At 36.5% G+C, this 18,771-nt stretch overlaps 2 protein-coding genes across 2 annotated transcripts in view; one reads left to right on the forward strand and one right to left on the reverse strand.

Annotated features, from left to right (window-relative positions):
* Positions 1 to 4,929, reverse strand: part of SPATA1 (spermatogenesis associated 1) — a 34,734-nt gene extending 29,805 nt beyond the window's left edge. Inside the window, exons 1-3 of the mRNA XM_081057246.1 lie at positions 4,864 to 4,929; positions 3,032 to 3,138; positions 1,539 to 1,656 (exon numbers count right to left, since the gene is read on the reverse strand). Coding sequence (XP_080913372.1) covers positions 1,539 to 1,656; positions 3,032 to 3,138; positions 4,864 to 4,899 — 261 coding nt within the window. The 5' untranslated portion in view covers positions 4,900 to 4,929. The remainder of the gene's footprint in view (positions 1 to 1,538; positions 1,657 to 3,031; positions 3,139 to 4,863) is intronic.
* A 3,256-nt stretch (positions 4,930 to 8,185) lies between these two features.
* On the forward strand, positions 8,186 to 18,769 carry GNG5 (G protein subunit gamma 5). The gene is made up of 3 exons (XM_081057245.1): positions 8,186 to 11,616; positions 15,089 to 15,232; positions 18,542 to 18,769. The coding sequence occupies exons 1-2, from the start codon at positions 11,380 to 11,382 to the stop codon at positions 15,212 to 15,214; spliced, it is 363 nt and encodes a 120-aa protein (XP_080913371.1). The 5' UTR covers positions 8,186 to 11,379; the 3' UTR covers positions 15,215 to 15,232; positions 18,542 to 18,769.
* Positions 18,770 to 18,771: the final 2 nt, after the last annotated feature.

Below are 18,771 nucleotides of genomic sequence, written 5' to 3' on the forward strand. Positions count from 1 at the left end.
CACACTTTTTACTCACCTGATCTGGCCCCCAAAGACTTCTTTCTTTACCCGAAGATAAAGGAAATATTAAAAGAAAGAAGTTTGGATGACATTCAGGACATCAAGGGTAACATAATGACAGTTCTGATGGCCATTCCAGAAAAAGAGTTCCAAAATTGCTTTGAAGGGTGGACTAGGCACTGGCGTGGATGCATAGCTTCCTTAGGGGAGAACTTCAAAGTGACCGTAGCACTTTTTGTAGGATGAGTTTGAGAACTTAATCATCAGACCTTGTATATCGGTAACAAAAGACGAATACAAGTCACGTTCGACTTCTGCAATTACAAAAGGTGCTCAAAGTGGTTACCATCAGTGTCCAGACACTTCTGATTACAGTGAACTATTGCTTGAGCAACACTGACCAAAGTGTCCACTTGTATATATTTTTTGGCACCCCTAGTATATTATCTGAGTTAATCCTCACAATTCCGTGTGATAGGCAATTCCATGTGATACATATTATCTGTAGTTCACAGACAAGATTGAGGCAAAGAGAAGTTAAGTAACTTCCCAAGATTTGATAGCTAGAAAATTTCCAAGTTGAGAATCAAAACCAGGTAATGTGGCTCCAGAGTTCAACCTTGTATACTTTATTTCCTAAACATTCAACACAGAGTTCATTTGTCATTCATTCATTCATTCAACAAATATTGAGGGTATATTATGTGTCATGCAGTGTTCTATATGGTGGGGATACAATGGCAAACAGGCAAAGTTCCAGCTCTCATGCAGCATACATTCTACTTGGGAGTGCAGATCTTAAATAAACATGATTTAGGATAGAGATATGTGATTTATGAAAATAAAACTGAATGATATAATAAAGAGTAACTTAGAGAAAGAATATCTAAAAAGTAGGTGGTCGGAGAAGTCCCCTTTGAAAGATAATACCTTGAGAAAGAAGAACAAAGCTGGAGGTATCACGCTACCTGAAATCAAATTATACTACAACGCTATAGTAATCAAAACAGCATGATACAGGCATAAAAACAGACACATAGATCAATGGGACAGAACAGAGAGTCCAGGAATAAATCCTTGCTTATGTGGTCGTTTATCTATCACAAAGGAAGCAAGAATTTACATTGGGGTAGACAGTCTATTTAATAAATGGTGCTGGGAAAACTGGACAGATACATGCAAAAAAATGAAACTGGATCCATTTTTCTTCAGAACACAAGTACTTGTTTAAAAAGCTTTTAAACACTATCATTTACATTTAAAAATTTACATTACTTATATGATAACATTTTATATTTGTCTTTCTTTTCTTCCCAAGGAAATTCACATGCAAAAATACCATCATTTTAGGGCCTGATAATATGCCAATAAGACCCATGTTTTCTTGATGATCTGTGTGTTTAGTGATATTTCCATTTCATTATGATTGAGATTACATATCTCATAGTATGTTAAGATGCTGAGTTGACAAGCATTTACAAATTATAATTTGTTAAGGTACATTTTTCTTTAATCAAAAGGGAAAAAAAGAAACTTACCACAGCTAGATTATTTCCAATGCATTTCAAAAATAAAAATTTTTCTGCAACAGCATCTTCACCAAGAAACTCACTGAGACGCTCCCTCAGGGCTTGTAAAGTAAGGTGAGGAGATACTCTGAAATATCATGACATTACCTCATAATGTAAAACGAAGGAAGTTTCAGCTATACTAAAGACTGGTAACTTTCCTCAGCTATCTCAGATATAAATACTAACTTAATGTATCACATATAGCTTAACACGTCTTGTTTCTACATTGCATGGCATTTTGTAGGCCTTTGTAACTATTTAAAAATAAATGATTAAAAGTCTGCCTTTTTTTAAATTATGCAAATGAACACTTTATAAAAGCCCTCTTTATACCGAAAAGGAAAACGTTTGTCTACTTTTCTTATCCACATCCAAATTTTATTGTTAAAGCAAAACTTTGCCATGGAATTTATATACTTTTATACATATATTAAAGAATAATTTAGCCACAGATATTTATTTTGGAAGCTTGAGAGGATTAGTTAGTGCTTAAAAATTTCTTTGATGATCAAATGTTGTCAGACTCCACATCTTTGCTTATGAGGGATATTTCATACCTCAACATCCAAAATTTAAAGCCATCACTTATGCTATTGCTCTGAGTTCTTGTTTTTCTAGGATCTCCTGGGAAACATTATATAACATTCATTCAAATGTTCATTCAAATATTTACTGAGCACCTTCTATGTATCAGGCACTGTTCTAATAAATGGGAATAAAACAGTCAACAAAACAGACAGAGGGTAGCTGGAATTTAAAATACAATGATCAGAGAAGATCTAAACAAAAAGTAATATTTGAGTAAACACCTGAAGAAGATGAGATAGTATATGTAAAGGCAGAAAGAGCATTCGAGACAAAAGGAACAAGCACAAGAGGCCTGAGGTAGGGGCACGTCTGATGTGGTCCAAAACAGAAAGGAGGCCACTGTGCTTGAAGAAAGTGATGGGGAAGACTGAGGTATACACAAGAGAAATAACAACAGGTAGGTCACACAGTGTCATGTTTCTGTGAATGTGAAAATACATATATACATACATACATATAAGTGTACATATACATATATTTCGTTTCTATCTTTAAACAGTTCAGTGAAAAAGTCTTCGTTGGTATACTGGCTTAACTACCATTCACATCTCTTCAATAGGTTTCTAATTTCAGATAAATTCTCTCTTAATGCTCTTTGTGTATAACCATACACAAAGATGTAATGTATAGAAGTACCCTGTTTTTTGGGTGGCAGTACTATGGCTAAGTGACACCTGTTCCTACAGCACTTTTTTATTTAACTGTTATATAGCACTATTTATTGATAGTATTCATTAAGCTCAGAACTGGATCCATCACATAACTAGGATATTTTTCACTTATAGTTTTTAAATTTCCAGAAAGCATTTTTCTCTGCAGAAAAAAAGATTGCTTTTTCAGACATGCTATAACATGACTCCAAAAATACTTGCCTTATAAATCCAGCTGAAATGAATTTGTTAACAACTTCTATTGAAATGGTATTTAACTTATAGTTCCACGATCCTTCGGGGACATAAAAAACATGAAGTTCCACCAACTGAATAAATTGAGAAGAACATCAGTGAAAATATTTTTAAAGTGAAATAAACTCAACTGATTTTCTCTAAAATTTTAAGTTTAATAAACATAATTGAAGTAAACATGCAATACATGCATCCTTCTGAACAAACACAAAAAACGAAATGAAGAGACAAAAATTTGTTAAGTTGGCTAGTTGGCACTTGGAGCAGTTTCCTAGACACGGTGTCATAGAGGTGGTCCTAGATTACCCTAACATCTCTGACATACAGTGCTTTTGCTGTGGCTTGCAGTAAGAATACTAGACTACCAAGAACAGTTTTCTCATTACCAACCTTTCCCCCTGCCCCACTCCCTACCTACTCAGTTCCATTTGGGTGACCTTGTGGATTCCTTACCCTTTATGCATTGTCTCCCTAACACAGTTGTGATGATCGCTAGTTCTCAGCACCTGCAAAAGTGTGCATACTGTGGTTTGGGGAATAGTTTTGTTTCTAAGAACCCTAGGAAGAACCTATTCCTGACCAGTGATGAAGAAACGAATGGTTCTTTTTAAATAGGGCATGTCTGTAAGCTTATTTTGTCTTTATATATTCTATCTTTTCTATTAATATTTTGTTATGACCTCAATTAGAATCCTTTTATTTAGAAGAATACTTAGATTACTACAACAGAAACAGAACAATTACAGAAATATAATCTTATTTTTAATCCAATTAAGTTTGATATCCATGGCAGATTACAAGTCAAAACATTTAAATGATTATACTCTAAAATGTTAAATATCTGAAAAAAACTTTCAAATTTTGAAGTAAACATGACCTACAATATTAGTAATTTTTATTGTAGATAAAAATGGCACTTGACCTGGATGCTTTCAAGTTGTTTTCATAGACAAAGTAAATTACTTCTATACTTTTGATGACAGAATATTAACCGATAATTTAAGATATTTGTATAGCTGATAGTGAAGCATGCCATATGCTATATGGTTATTTTGAATACCAGAGCATTTAAAAGAATATTCCCTAGCTATACCATATTACTAATAGCTAATATTATATTGTACTATTAATACCATATATTTAATAGCTACACTATTAACTACTTGTAAAACCATACAGAAATTGGGGGAAAAAAAGAAAAGCTCGGTTGGAGTTGGTTTAAATAGAAAATGGGGAGAAGATATGAAACAGATGCCTAGAATTGTGGAAGAGTGAATGAATGAGTGAAAGACAATCTTTAATACATATCAGCAGAAGGCTCCACTTGAGATTCGTGGTCATGAATTTAAAGTGAGAATAGTCCTTATGCTGGTATATTTTTTTCCAGCCATGTTCTGCTATAGGCATTAAGTGTAAAATAGGTGAAGAATTGGATTAACCAGGGTTTTTGTTTTGCCAAGGATACAATGAATTGAGAGAGGGGGAAAGAGTTGATAGTGTGAGAGAGTGATAAAGACTGTCCTATGGTATGTAAATCAGCTATGGAGGGCATCATGAAGTGAGGAACGAAAAAAAAGTGGTAAGATCAATGCATTAGAGGTCCCAGTTCGATCAGGGTACTTAGAGGAAGTGAGCTAGAGATATAAGAACAATAATCAGACAATGGAATACATGAAGTTGGGTGCAAAGAGAAGTTAACATCTAATATTTTATATAATCCATATTTTTTGCTTTATCAAATCTTTTCAAAAACAATAAGCATGTTTTTCTTATATTTTAGTATAAAAATATTTTCTTACCTCTGATGAGGAAGGTCGACTTGGATTGAGGGACATATTCACCAGTGTCTGAATGGGGTAATTATCAGTTGGAAATTATGTGGGTTTTTTTTTTTAATCTTTCTTCATTTAAATAGTATAACGGTTATAACAGATTTTTGACTTAAGATAGCATTCCACTAATTTCTGGTTCCTGATTCATTCATAAAGTAGAAAAAAAAAAGACACACACACACAAAAGGCTTTATAAGACTCAAAATGACAACATAGGAATATATACAATCTTATTATAATAATTCAAGTAGATATATTACTAGTAAATATGGACAGTAATTGCAATGAAATGAATATATATCCTGTACAAATAATAAACTGAGACCAGGACCTATTTTAAGCAATTTGTTTTCTCTTGGTCAAAAATTAAGATAAAATATATACAAGTAGAGTATTTTACATAAAGTAGAAATATACTTTTGGAAATAAGAAGACTAAATTTATACAAATGGCTGTAGAATGATTAAAAACTCTTTTACTATATTCATTTCTTTCTGGGCTTGGATACCTCAATAATAGTGTGAACGATCATTCCAGATGAAAATGCCAGTCTTTTAGTATATCAGGCTATGTTTGTGTATTATTTCCTGGCATTTTCTTCAGAGGATTTATGGCAGTTTTCAAGAACAGACAATAAAATGTAAGGTATATGTATAACAAAAATTGAAAAATAAGCTAAAAAGGAATTATCAAAGTTGGACAATCCTTAAAGATACACTATCATACCAAGAGCAGAGTAAAAGCTTTTTCAAGATTTCAAAGCATTGCTCCAACTTGATATTTATTAAAATGTGATTTAAATCCAACAAAGCTTAAAAATCCTGTGATTTGATACTATTTACAGCTCTATGAAGTCCTACCAGAGACCACTTATTGTTCTAATGGTATCAAAATTAAAAGATTGTATCCTGGGACATACAACCTTTTAAAGTAGTTTCACATATTGCTTCCTATATAAATTTCTTACAATAATTAAAACTTAAAAAATGTGCTTTCTAATTTTAACCATCTCATACACTATTTTAAATACATTAGTATATTAAGAAAACATTTAGATCTTTCCATTTCTATATCTACCCAAGGCTCTTTCTGCCATTGTACTAATATTAGTGTCAATTATGAACCTAAATGAAGTACAACTCAGATACAGCTATGGTAACTTCCTTATTAGATAAGAATTAGTGGTAATTATAATACAGTACAATCAGTGTTACCCAAATTGGTATGCTAGAATTTTTAATTTCTGTGAAAGTATTTTAAAAAAACTTGACATTTTAATTGAGAACAAATTTTTAATTAAGCAAACTTAACACAGATCAATGAAGACCTGCTTTACTATTGTCTACAGTAAACTGCCCCAGTATGTTATCCCTTCCAAGGAACAGCAAAGAAGCCATTTTGAACTATAACTCCCTTTGTCATTTCTGACTGGATCAAGACTGAAGACGAAACCTTGGCTGGCCAGAGACAAATAAAATAGCCTGGCATGAAAAGATGAGACTTGAGGAATTAGAATTGGGAGAAGAACTCAAGAATCAAGTATGTAGTTAGTAGATACTGAAGCAAAAAGAATGTAGTAAGGGAAGTCATAAAGTATTATCACAGCAATGAAGCAAGCCCATGTTATGAGAAAGCTATAATTATTTGTAAACAAAGATAGAAAAAGAGACAAAGAATAGAGAGAATGACTAACTGGTAGTGAGAAGGAGTCTTCAGAGATACATAGGTGATTCATGTTGATAGCTAAGCACTAGAGAGGAGTCAAAATACTTCCCTGTTGAGGTCCCTACATTGCCTTGCATTCACTCCAAGTCTGGCCTATCAGTGCAACAGTTATTTTCTGGATTTCAATGGGATAACTGTCTCCACTACTGCTCTTGCTGATCTTGACAATAATCTCTTCATTGTTTGAGGAAACTTGAGTAAGTCTTTGCAATGGAAACCAAAAGAGGCTTCATTTAGCATGTTTAAGCATGCTAGAATTTGTAGTTTATCCTAACCAAATCACATTTCATGTACTAACTGCTAACATACAATCTTTGGTAGTTTCAAATTCCTTACGTATTATTAATTACCTGGTGAACAAAGTAACGGCAATATAAACAAAAGAAGATTGATAGCCAAAGATAACAGGATTATAGAGTTCTAGTCTAATCTCTCATTTACTACACAATTTTGCTTCAAGGCCACATCAGGCATCAGTAGGAGAGATCAGAAATAGACTATCAAGTCCACCATGGGTTTGGGAGTAGTTAAGTGTTGGTAGATATATTACCTATCTGCCTTCTCTGATCTACTCTCTATTTTAAAGAGAATTAGCTATCATGATTTCTCTGCACTTTTCCAAAATGATTTTGGGAGTCAGTAGCAGAGCTGAAAATCAAGCTTAAGAATTTCTGTACACTGTTCAGTGCCTAGAAATAAGGACTCTGGTGGTTTTTATTTCCTGCTTGATTTGATAATAGGGCATACAAAGAGATGCTCAGTGGACTTAGAAAATTCTAAATAAAGACTAAAATTTGAAACCTTAAATGGGCTATATTTAAACATACCAACATAGTAGAATCTCACACAAAGTAATTATATGGATTGGGATTCAAAGAAACAGGTTTCTAGTCCTGTATAAGACCATTCATTCACTCTTCAGTTTCTTAGTCTGTAAATGAAGTGGTTTCGACCTTTACAGCTCTAAAATTCTTGACATAATTCCTGATTCTTAAGTCACCAAGGCACGAGGTCTATCTGATCAGGATAAATTCAGTTTACATACATATATGTCTTGAGAGTTCTATCTAGTTCACGGATTAACCTGTAAATAAATAAATCCATTTAAAGGATCACTCCAGAACTCCTAAGAATTTTATAGTCCTTAGACTTGTAGGACCAATATAGAAATGAAGTTTGTTTTTCCATATAGGTTCTAGTGCAGACAAAATGGCATATTTGTCTTGGTTTGGGATATTCTCAGGATATACAGGGGCATTTTAGAGTGGGGTCTGGTCTCCCAGAGAATAACAGAATAATACAGAATTAGACTCTGTTTGAAAAGGAATTATAGGCTATGTTTTTTATTCATATATACATACTTTCAAGGTCTTTTTAAAGGAAGTGTAGTTTTCATAATCATAAAACAACAATAGAACATTTTAAACAATTTTCTGTTCTGTTCAAAAATTACTTCTTAAGTTTTCAAAGAGATAGAGATACCTTCTCGCCCAGAACAAAACTTGATTTAAAATGCACATTACAATATTCCTCTTGGTAAATAGCATTTGAATGTCTGGTTAGGGAGAACTCAGTTTATATTTCAAAAACAAAAATAGAGTTCAAGATTGAAATGACTGGGCTTCAAATATATTTAGAATTGAACATAGAAAACAAAACCTTGTCTCATTCTTCCTGATTGTTAAGTACCAGTCAATATGGTATTAGTAACACAAAATTAAAGCACAGTATGGATTTATAAGAGGGAGAAAGAATACATGCCCCCCTTCTCCTTCTTTCCCTATGAAAGAATATAGCTTCTGAACTATGTACATGTCTAGTTATGAAACAAAGACTGCTCTTTCAGTTCTCCATGTTACTACTGGGAAATTTTCCAAAAGGGGACAAAGCACAGTAATAAAATTATTTGTCATTTTTTTGGACCGAATTATAACTACTGAGATGAAGGGTAACATAAGGTAACAGGAAAGGTAATAGAAAAAAATGTAAAATTGTAAATGAACTGGTATTTAATGGTACCTCCTCACATCCATAGCTGTTGAGTAAATAAAGTACAGTAAAGTCATGACAGTTTTACTGGATACCTTAAGTCTTTTTGTTGTTTCTTATAACCAAATTTCCTTATAGTTCTATACCCAACTAGGAAAACTAATTATTACTGCAATATATGGGCAGCTCCATGGAACACATATATTACCTACATATAATGGTATAAAAGTCAGGGGAGCTAAGTTCTAGTCTTGTCTCTGCCACAAAGTAACTGTATAATGGTGGGCAAGTCACCTATCTCCTGCAAATCTCAATTTGTTTAGAGACTACAAAAACAGAGTAATATAAACTCACTCTTTGAAAAATAAATCAGAATTATGAACCTCCCCTTAAAAATATTCAGCTTTTAAATTACAAAGCAAGGAACTTGAAACAAAGTATTTTATGTATTCAAATACTGAATATAAACCTAGTAAATTAAAGAACTTAGGGTACTAATCCATTAAGGTGAAGATCCCAGGTAAATTTAAATTCACTATATTCTGCTCACAAAACAAAAAAAAACGCGACAGATTTCTTGGTTGTGTTTTCTTATCATTCATTCTTAGCATAATGACTCTCTTGGTGTAAACAGTTTTTACAATAGGGCCTGTGTTTATCTGAAATGCGAATTCGATGTCTGCAAAGTTGGTAAAGTCTTTGTTTTAAATCATTGTGGAAGATGAAAGAACATGGCTTGTTTCCGAGATATTATTGATAGTTCACAAACTGTATTTACTGCTAATTCCGATGCAACCGAATTTCAAATGAACTCAATTTTTTTATCCTTCCTATCTTAAATTGAATCCTTTATTAGATGGACACTACAAAAACTAGGAACAGTATCTTAATTTGAGACAGCAATCCAAACTCTGTGGTTGGTCTCTGAAATAATTTTTAAAAAACCCAAAAAGCTGTTTCTGAGAATTTTTATGTGTATAACAATGAGCTTTACTTATTCCTTAACACTCTTCCTCACAGAAGAGGTGATTGAACTATGTACCCTGTTTCCCCGAAAATAAGACCTCACCAGACCATCAGCTCTAATGCGTCTTTTGGAGCAAAAATTAATATAAGACCTGGTATATTATATTGTATTATATTACATTATATGATAGACCTGGTATTATTTTATTATATTATAAGACCCGGTCTTATATTAAAATATGACCGGGTCTCATATTGATTTTTCCTCCAAAGGATGCATTAAAGCTTATGGTCTGGCTAGGTCTTATTTTTGGGGAAACGGTATTTCCTGAAATCCCTTCTAGCACTACCATTTCACAGTTCTTACCTTCGAATTTAGAGGCATATTCTACAACTACTGAAATTAAACATTCTTTCAGTAACGATATTTTCCAAACCTGCAATGTATGAATGAGATTAGTCAACAAGTCACCAAAGGTGAAATAATTTAAAATACTGCTGGGGAGGAGGGAGGAGTGACATTTACTGAGATACTTATCATATTCCTTACGTATATAATTTCATTTCATTCTCAAAAACAACTATGGGAATTAAGTTTTATTATTTCATTTTGAAATGAGTAAACGTAGGCTGAGCAAAGTTTAAGTGGCTGGCCCAGGGATACCAAGGGCAGATAGAGCCAGAATTCAAACCCTAGTTTGTGCTAGTCATTACATCCACTGTATGAGTTAAATACTGAAGGACACTGTACATTTTTGTGCAATGATTTAAATGGTTTAGTAAATAAATTACGTTGGGTTGCCAGAGCAAATTATACATGGAATTTTTTTTTACTATCCAAACATTTGTAATGTATTGATGACATTGTTCATATTTGTAGAAAATAGATTCGTTAATGGACCATCCTAACAGAATGGGAAACACCTGTCCTAAATGCTGTGACCTACCACAAACGTTTCCATGGGTGAAACATACACGGACGGAGCCTGTGTTGCTTTGTTAGACCTCACTGTCTGCTCCTCTAGAAAACCCCTTTGAAGATCACTTTCAAGCAGAGGTAGTAAGTTACAACTGAAATACAAAAGAGCCAACTTTCCCGAAACAAACACAAAAAGACGTTTTATTTTTTAAAACTGAAGTAAGCGTTCATCTCCCAAATGAAATGGACGAGACAGGTGTAATCTTCGGCCAGCACCTCAGCTTCTTCACAGCCTCTTCCAGAAAACCAAAAGGTACGGGCGACAGAAGCCAAACCTTGAGAAGGTCCTCTTTTCTCCAGCGAACCAGCGCCCCTGCTCCACGCCGCCGGGCTCTCTTGGGTCGGTGACAGCGACCCCCGCGCCCTTTTTCGGCTCCGCGGGTCTGACCGTGAGGAAACGGGCCGCGGAGGGGCCTCCCGTTGCACAAACTCGGGTCACTTAGAGACACGTCTCTATATGGGGATTGGGTGCCACAGACTCGCGCCGGAATCTCAGCCGCCAACCCCGTCAGGAAAACTGCAACCTCCGTGTCACCGCGCCACCAGGCCTGCCATAAACTCCGTCTAGCGGCTGCCTTTCCCTCACCGGTCCTCTACAGACTCCTTCCCGGGTCTCGGCGGGAAAGGACAAGCTCCTTCCTTACCTCTCCCAGATCAGCTTCTCGGGGGAGGGAGGGAGGAGAGGCTGGGCGTCCGGTCGCGCCCGAGTCCGCAGCGGCCGCGCCCACCGCGTGCCCCGCCCCGGCTCGCTCTCCTCCCCCTTCCCTCAGGCTGGTGCTCCCACCCGGGCGAGCGGCTAAAACAGCCGGCGGAGGAAGGCACGCATGCGCGTCGAGGGTGGAGCTACTGGGAAAAGAACCGGAAACTTAGAGACTAAGTTCCGAGCCCCGCCCCTCGCCTCGCTGTCCCGCCGCCCGGCCCCGCGGACCCAGGACCCACCGACCCACAACCGACTAACCTGCCAGGCTCTCGCGTGCGCCATGTCTGGTTCCTCCAGCGTCACCGCTATGAAGAAAGTGGTTCAACAGCTGCGGCTGGAAGCCGGGCTCAACCGCGTGAAGGTGAGCGGGGGCGGGCGGCCGAGGGGGAGGGGAAGGTACCGAGCCGTCGAGCTGGCTGGGGCGGGCGGGACTCGCTTCCCCTGGGCGGCCGCGCGCTGGGCGGCCGCGACCCGGGCGCGGGTCGGCGTTGTGGTTCGGGGGGCCGGTTGGTGCGCCCTCCCGCCGCAGAACTTGCGGAAGCGGGCTGGCCCCTGGCCCGGAGAGCGGCGTTCCGCATTCCGGCCCGCCTCCCTCGCTCTGTCCGCTCGCGGTGACCGCCGCCGGCCTAGCCACCAGCCGCGCGCCGCCCGCTCCCTTCCACCGGCCGCCGCTGTTTCTGGTCACTGGCTAGGGTTTTATCCGACGTTTGATTTACAACACGCGTATTTTCTCTTTTCGTGTCAGAACTTTTCGCACCCGCTCCGTTTAGTAGATTCTTATTTCCAGCTTCTCTCATCCACCGAACACAACATGAGAACGAATTCTTGCATGACTACGACTGTAGGTTAAAGAAGCACGTTTGTTTTGGGAACGGGTGCACAACCTCGAATGAATCGTTCATTTCCTACCTGTTTGGCAGTTTGCCAGGATCTCACCTTGGGGCTTTCCTCCTGGTCCGCATACCCGAGAAAGTGACCAGGGTGGACTAGGCTTATTTATTTTGGCGTCTGGTTGGTATTGACCTTGTCTTTGGTTATTTGGGGAAAAAGCTTTTGTGTGTGTTGATACCACCTGCCATTCAAGTGCTGTTCCAAGTTTCTTGATTTTTTTTTTTTTTAAATCTTAAGTGAATTAATGGACTTCTTTCTGGTGCAGGTCAGCTTACATGGTAAACACTTTTTATAATTAAAAGAAGAAACAGAGTGTAAATCATGTACTCTGTTGAAAGCAGCAGCCAATTTTCAAGATGATGGCAGGACTCATCAGGCCAGTAGTGTCCAGTTCTCTCTGAAATGTTTTGTGGAGATGGTCTCCCGCTTACCTACTTCCTTAAATAGAAATGGGACCTGACTTAGTTGTGTTCACCTCAGGAGGGCAGGAAAATTCCCATCAGTCTTGGTGTGGGTTTCCCCTGTCTTCTGACCTTTAAATGCTGTGGACTCCATTGCTGTTTGAATCCTTTTCTCTAATCTCCGGATTGCTAAGCTCATCTCAGTGGTTGATTGTCAGTCTTGGCTGGATTTAACTTTGAAATTTGAAATCATATATTGCTTTGCCAACCATTACATTATTATTCAAGTGTGCCTTTACCATAGATTGGAGTGTCCCAGGAAAGAGAAAAATGCTGGTTGAAAGCAGTAAGTGTTAAGTAGGGGTACGTAGCTCTAGTCTCCAAGGAAAATGAGATGAAATCCTCAGACTAAAGAACTCTGAGGGCTTTATGAAAACCTTAGACCCTCCAATAACTCCCCAGCATGATGCCTGCCTCTTATACTTAATTTTTCAGGCTTCTGGTCGGGATTATTAAAGCCACCACAAACGACTTGGATTTAGTTCTGAATTTGGCTGTAAGGGGCGGGGCAGAGGGGCACATCCCACCTTGGGACTTGAAATGAGCTTTTCTTTAGATGAGTTGCAAAACGTGGTTAATTCAGTTTCATTTTATGCATCTTTTTTTATCCATCTGTGGTAAATCATCTGTGGTAGATGCTTTTGTGGGGGTGATATTTTTAATCTTGCAGAAGTAAGTTTACTGTTTAAACAAATTTGAGTACAGTTGATAAAAATTATCACAGGTGCTTGACCAATTCTCCCATGTGTATGGTGACATAAACTTTATTGCCAACTCAGGACACTTTTGAGTGAAAGAGGACACTAATAATTATGCCAGGATTATAAGGTTTCAACCTCCTGGCTGGTGATTATTACAGTGCCTTACAGGCTAGCAGCTTAGTTTTAGAGCCTTTGTCTCGGTGTGTTTTCTCACTGCTTGGAATTCTCACTGATGGTTACTTGGCTGGATTTCGTGTCATTGAGATCTCTTTAAATGTCATCTCCTCAGAGACACCTTCCTGTAGGTCACAATGTAACAAACCACTCTTTTCTGCAGAGCACCTTGTCTGTCTTTTCCTCTGAACTGTCAGCTCCATAACAGCAGGGACCTGGCTGCTCTTAAGTATTCTGAGTGCCTAGAAGTGTATTTGGCATATAGTGGCACTTGAGAAGTTTGTGAAAGGGGGTTAAATTGGTGCTTACCTATTACCGTTGGACAGAAAATTAACAGATGCTTTATTCTTAACTGCTGGTTAATAAGAATGAAATCAAGTCATAAGCTTGTGAAAAATGATACCACCCATTCCCCTACTTGACCTCTATACTTTCTGTTTGGGGGGAGCAGAATGGACATTTGTCACAGTACTTGGTACCAGGTATGTTGAAACAACTTCTCTACACAGTTGCTAAATAAACTTATGGGGATCATTACCCTGGGCTGTTGTAAAATAGATTCTGAGAGCAGAATTTAGATTCCTGTCAGGATAATGGCTTCTGTTATTAGGTTAATGTCTGGGGTACAGCTGTAAATCTGCAGGGTTTTTTGGTATAGAGTTTGTGATGTTCTTACCTCCCTTTCAAAGGACAGATACCCACGTGGACTGCACAACTGCCCTCACCCTGCTTGGTGACAGTTAAAACTGAGAATACCTGATTATTTTCCCCATCTTCCTAAACCTCAATTCAAGACTTAGGATATTTTATTCATTTGGGGCATTTTTTAGCCATTCGTGTTCTACATCTGAACCATTCGGTTCATTGTTGTATCCTGCATCACCTTACCAGCATACATACAAATAGAAGATGTTTAAGTGTTTACGGTATATAAACCAAATAACTATAAAGCCATATAAATTCCTTATATCCTATTTGAGTGGCATTGCATACACATATGAAAATTACTGAATCACATTTAAGGCAAATAATACAATTCCTTAAGGCTGCTCAGTGGTTAAATTTAACTGGATTGCTGTCAGCCTTTCAGTCACATGACACTTAGCAGAAAGCTGTCACTGTCCAGCTTGTAACATTAAACAGCTGATGGTACATACCAAAACAATGACCTGAATGGTTCAGGCTTAGAACATTATGTTCATTAACAGTAGCATTTTTCCAATAGTACTGCTTTCAAGACAAATAGTTTACTAAAATTTTAACACTTTTTACTTGACCTCTAATATCCTGTTTACTTTTAGTAAACAAGATGTTGCCTACCCTCAAGGTTGCATTTGAACAGCCTATTAATAAACTAGCAAGATGTGCAGTACTTGACAGATAGAATTGTACTGTTTGCACAGAATCATCTGATGCTTTTAGTAAGAAAACAAATTAGTCTTATTTACATGTAGTTTTAAGAGCCGTGATATGACCGCTGACCCTCAATTAGTATGTATCTTCCTGAGTTAAGAGAAGTGTTGATTGCAGGTATTTTGAGAGATTTGAGAAAACCTTAAAATATTCTCACCAGGTCCTATCTCCCCCTCCCCTTTGTTATTTATAGGTTTCCCAGGCAGCTGCAGATTTGAAACAATTCTGTCTGCAGAATGCTCAACATGACCCCCTGCTGACTGGAGTATCTTCAAGTACAAATCCCTTCAGACCCCAGAAAGTCTGTTCCTTTTTGTAGTGAAACTAATCTTTGGAGGTAAGTTTCTTTAGATTAAAACAACAAACCCCACATAGCAGAAATAACTAGTCAAGTCTTTTACTTTGTAGCACTTAAAAGTTGACAACGATCAATCATCCCATGTACTTTTGTTTGGCACTTCAAGTGTCCAGTCTTTTTGTTTTGTGAAAGTGAGGATTGATGAAATTCACTGATTTGGTAGTCATGAAGGGTAATTGTTTCTGTTTTACCATAAAGAGGTTTAAATAGAGGATTTAATAACCATAAAGAAGATATAGAATTACTGGAAAATTCCACTGCTGTGACAAGCGTGGTATTTTTCTATAGCATTGGCCTAATGGTATATTTTCGGGTCCCTAAATACTAGTTTAATAATTGTGTGCCTGACACATATTTAGACAGTTTTTAAAAATCTGCAGTGTTTAAGAAGATGACTTTTAAAGTACTACCAATTGATTTAGATTAATTCTGATGTTATTGTTCTAATAGAACCCAGCTATAGGGCAGCATAGCAAAGATTTAGGAGTTGTGAATGGACGAGAAAATGAGATAGTTGAATAAACTGACCTGTATGTTTTAATCTGCACCCTCCAAATCAAATGTGTGTGCAAAAACATGTTAGTCCAAAAGAGATGTGACCAGAAACATGCTGTGTATATAATTTAAAATGCAATCCAATGGTGCTACCTTGTAAAATCCATCCTGCTGTAGTCAGAGTGCATACTCACTAGTTTTGACCTGAGAAGCAACCTTAAACAGTGCTTAAAAAAAACAAAACAAACAAAAAAGCCCTCTGTATAGCACACACCCTTTACAAACATTCTACCTCTTCAAAGTCCAGGAAGCTGCTTCCTAAAATACCATGTTACATAGTTGTGCCCTCCCTAATTAAGCCTTGTAGATTTGGGAGTGTCCAGGAAATCGGTATGTTTCCAGTAAATACAATGATTGGTTAAGACTTTGAAATACCAGGGGAAAACAAAAAGACCCTTTAAATAACAGGTTTTCCATAAAGAAGTAATTCTTTTTAACAGTCTATCTCATATTTAATAGTTCCTTGCTTCTGGCAATATTAATACTTCATGGCAGCTTTTGGCAACTTCATATTTTTATGGGTTATTAAAGATCTTTTTTAACCCATGTTCCAGTTGTAGTCACTTTACAAAATGGTTTTTCATTTGAAATAAAATACTGATAAGAAATTTGGCTTCTTAACTGGCTGTTAATAGGAGTCTACATTTCATAGGAGTCTACTGATAAGTGTTTAAATGATTTGCTCAGCGTAATGACTAATAACCTCCCAGATTTTGAAATAAAATAGTGGCTATTAATCCTGGCAGTATAATAAAACAGCTTTGTGGATATTAAGGTTTGAAGCTAGGAAAATATTTTGATGTAGAAGCATTTCTTCTCAAATTTCAGTGTATCTACAAATCACTTAAAAATCTCATTTAGAAGGTCTGGAGTAAGGCCTTATGATCTGCATTTCTTACAAGCTCTCAGGTTATACTGATGCTGGTGGTCCTCGGCCCACAATGAATGGCATGGATGCAGAGAACCTACATTTGAGTCTTTAAACTCATAGTTTTTAAAAACATACGGTTTATAACTTAAAAAAAAAGCATAGGTAATTTAGCAATAACTAGTACAACGAAAATAGAAATTACCATGATCGGCATACCTAAAAATAACTATTGTTGGCAGATGTTTCGTTTTAAGAGAGACATTTTTTTTTTTAAATGAGGATCGATCATAGTATGTAGTTTTTCACTCTGCACAATGAATTTTCTTATTTCATTAAGTATTTGTAAATGAGATGTTCACTGGTTGTACTGGAACTTACTTATACTTCATCGAATATGGAAGTCTCCAAATTTGAGACTACACTGAAGTGAATATCTTGGTACCTATATGTATACTTTATCTATTTAAGCTACATTTTCAGAAGTAAAATTACTCAAGAATGACATTTAAAATTTCATAACACTAGTCTTAAACTTTGCTATTTTACCTAGAGCTTGAAAGTGCTTTTTTGCTGAGCCCTGGTCAAACAGACGTCAGCTTATTTGCTATTTTCTGCCTATCTTGTTTTGTAATTTGCACTGATTCAAATTTGTTAAGTGAGATTAAATATTTTTTTCCCACCATTGATTTGTTTATGCCTCTTAAACATTTTTGTTCATTTTCAAATAAGTGTCAAGGTGAACCCTGTATCTGCTATCCCAAATTAAATGCTTTACCTTAATTTTTAAAAATAAAAGATACTTTTTCTACCTTTCCACATAGGTAACTTATTCTGAAGTTGGTATGCTTGTTTTTACTTTTTACAACATATATTTATTTTTTTGTAGTTTTAAAACAATTTTTATATTTATTTTTTAGTTTTTTTCGATTTCACTGGAGAATACTGTTTGTCCAGGGCCCATGAGCTCCAAGTCATTGTCCTTCACTCTAGTTGTGGAGGGCGCAGCTCAGCTCCAAGTCCAGTTGACGTTTTTAATCTTAGTTGCAGGGGGCACAGCCCACCATCCCATGTGTGAATTGAACCTGCAGCCATGTTGTTGAGAGCTTGTGATCTAACCTAACCAATTGAGCCATCCGGACGCCCCCAAAACAACTCATTTTTTTAAAGGCATAACTATTGCATTACTTTTGAGAGATTTATGTTGATTCGCGTAGATTTAATCATTTTAATAGCTGTATAGTATTCCATCATGTATAATAAACCTTACTTATCCATTCCCCTGTTGAGTTGCATTTAGGCTATTTCCAGTTCTTTGATGTTAACACTACTATAATCAATATCCTATACACATTTCTTTTTGTGCATAGGTTTGTATAGGTAAATAGAAGTAAATAGGTAAATAGTAGTGTATGTATAAGTTTGCATCTTCTACCTTAATAGATATTGCCAAACTATTCTCTTAAATACTCCTGCGCATTTTCTAGGGGTGTTCAGATTTTTCTGAACTTAAACAGATTTTTATATGAACCGTTTTATTAAGATACAGAGTGTATTTTGGCAATGGTATTGGCAAGTTAATCTTTAAATCTATTTATTTATAAACCATGCATGATATATATACTTCAGACTGGTTGTGAAAAATAAGAGAAAGTTATGTTTTACACCATAGTCATTTCCTATCCTCTTTTTCATTTTTTCCTAGAAATGCTGTGATGTCTTTTTTAAATAGGTGTAGCTTAATTGCAAGTACTTTATAAAGTGACATTCAGATGAATGCCCTGACAGTAGTACAAGATGTACTGCTACTCAGAAAAAAACTATTCTTTGACATTACCCTAATTCCCTTTATTTTTCCATTTCAGGTTTTCTAAACCACTTTTCATGAACCAGTGAATATTCACCGGAGAGCTAAGTCTGATGCCTGTACAAAAAGCTTCTGCCTATAACATGTGCCATACTATATACAAACTTCTGCTTTTGTCAGTCCTTAACATCTACCTCTCTGAATTTTCATGAATTTCTATTTCATAAGGGAAATTATTTTATATACACTGGTAGCAGCATACAATAAAATACTTAGTATTAAGTGGAT

Source organism: Rhinolophus hipposideros (assembly GCF_964194185.1).
Source record: "Rhinolophus hipposideros genome assembly, chromosome: 8".
In the NCBI taxonomy this organism is placed as follows: domain Eukaryota; kingdom Metazoa; phylum Chordata; class Mammalia; order Chiroptera; family Rhinolophidae; genus Rhinolophus; species Rhinolophus hipposideros.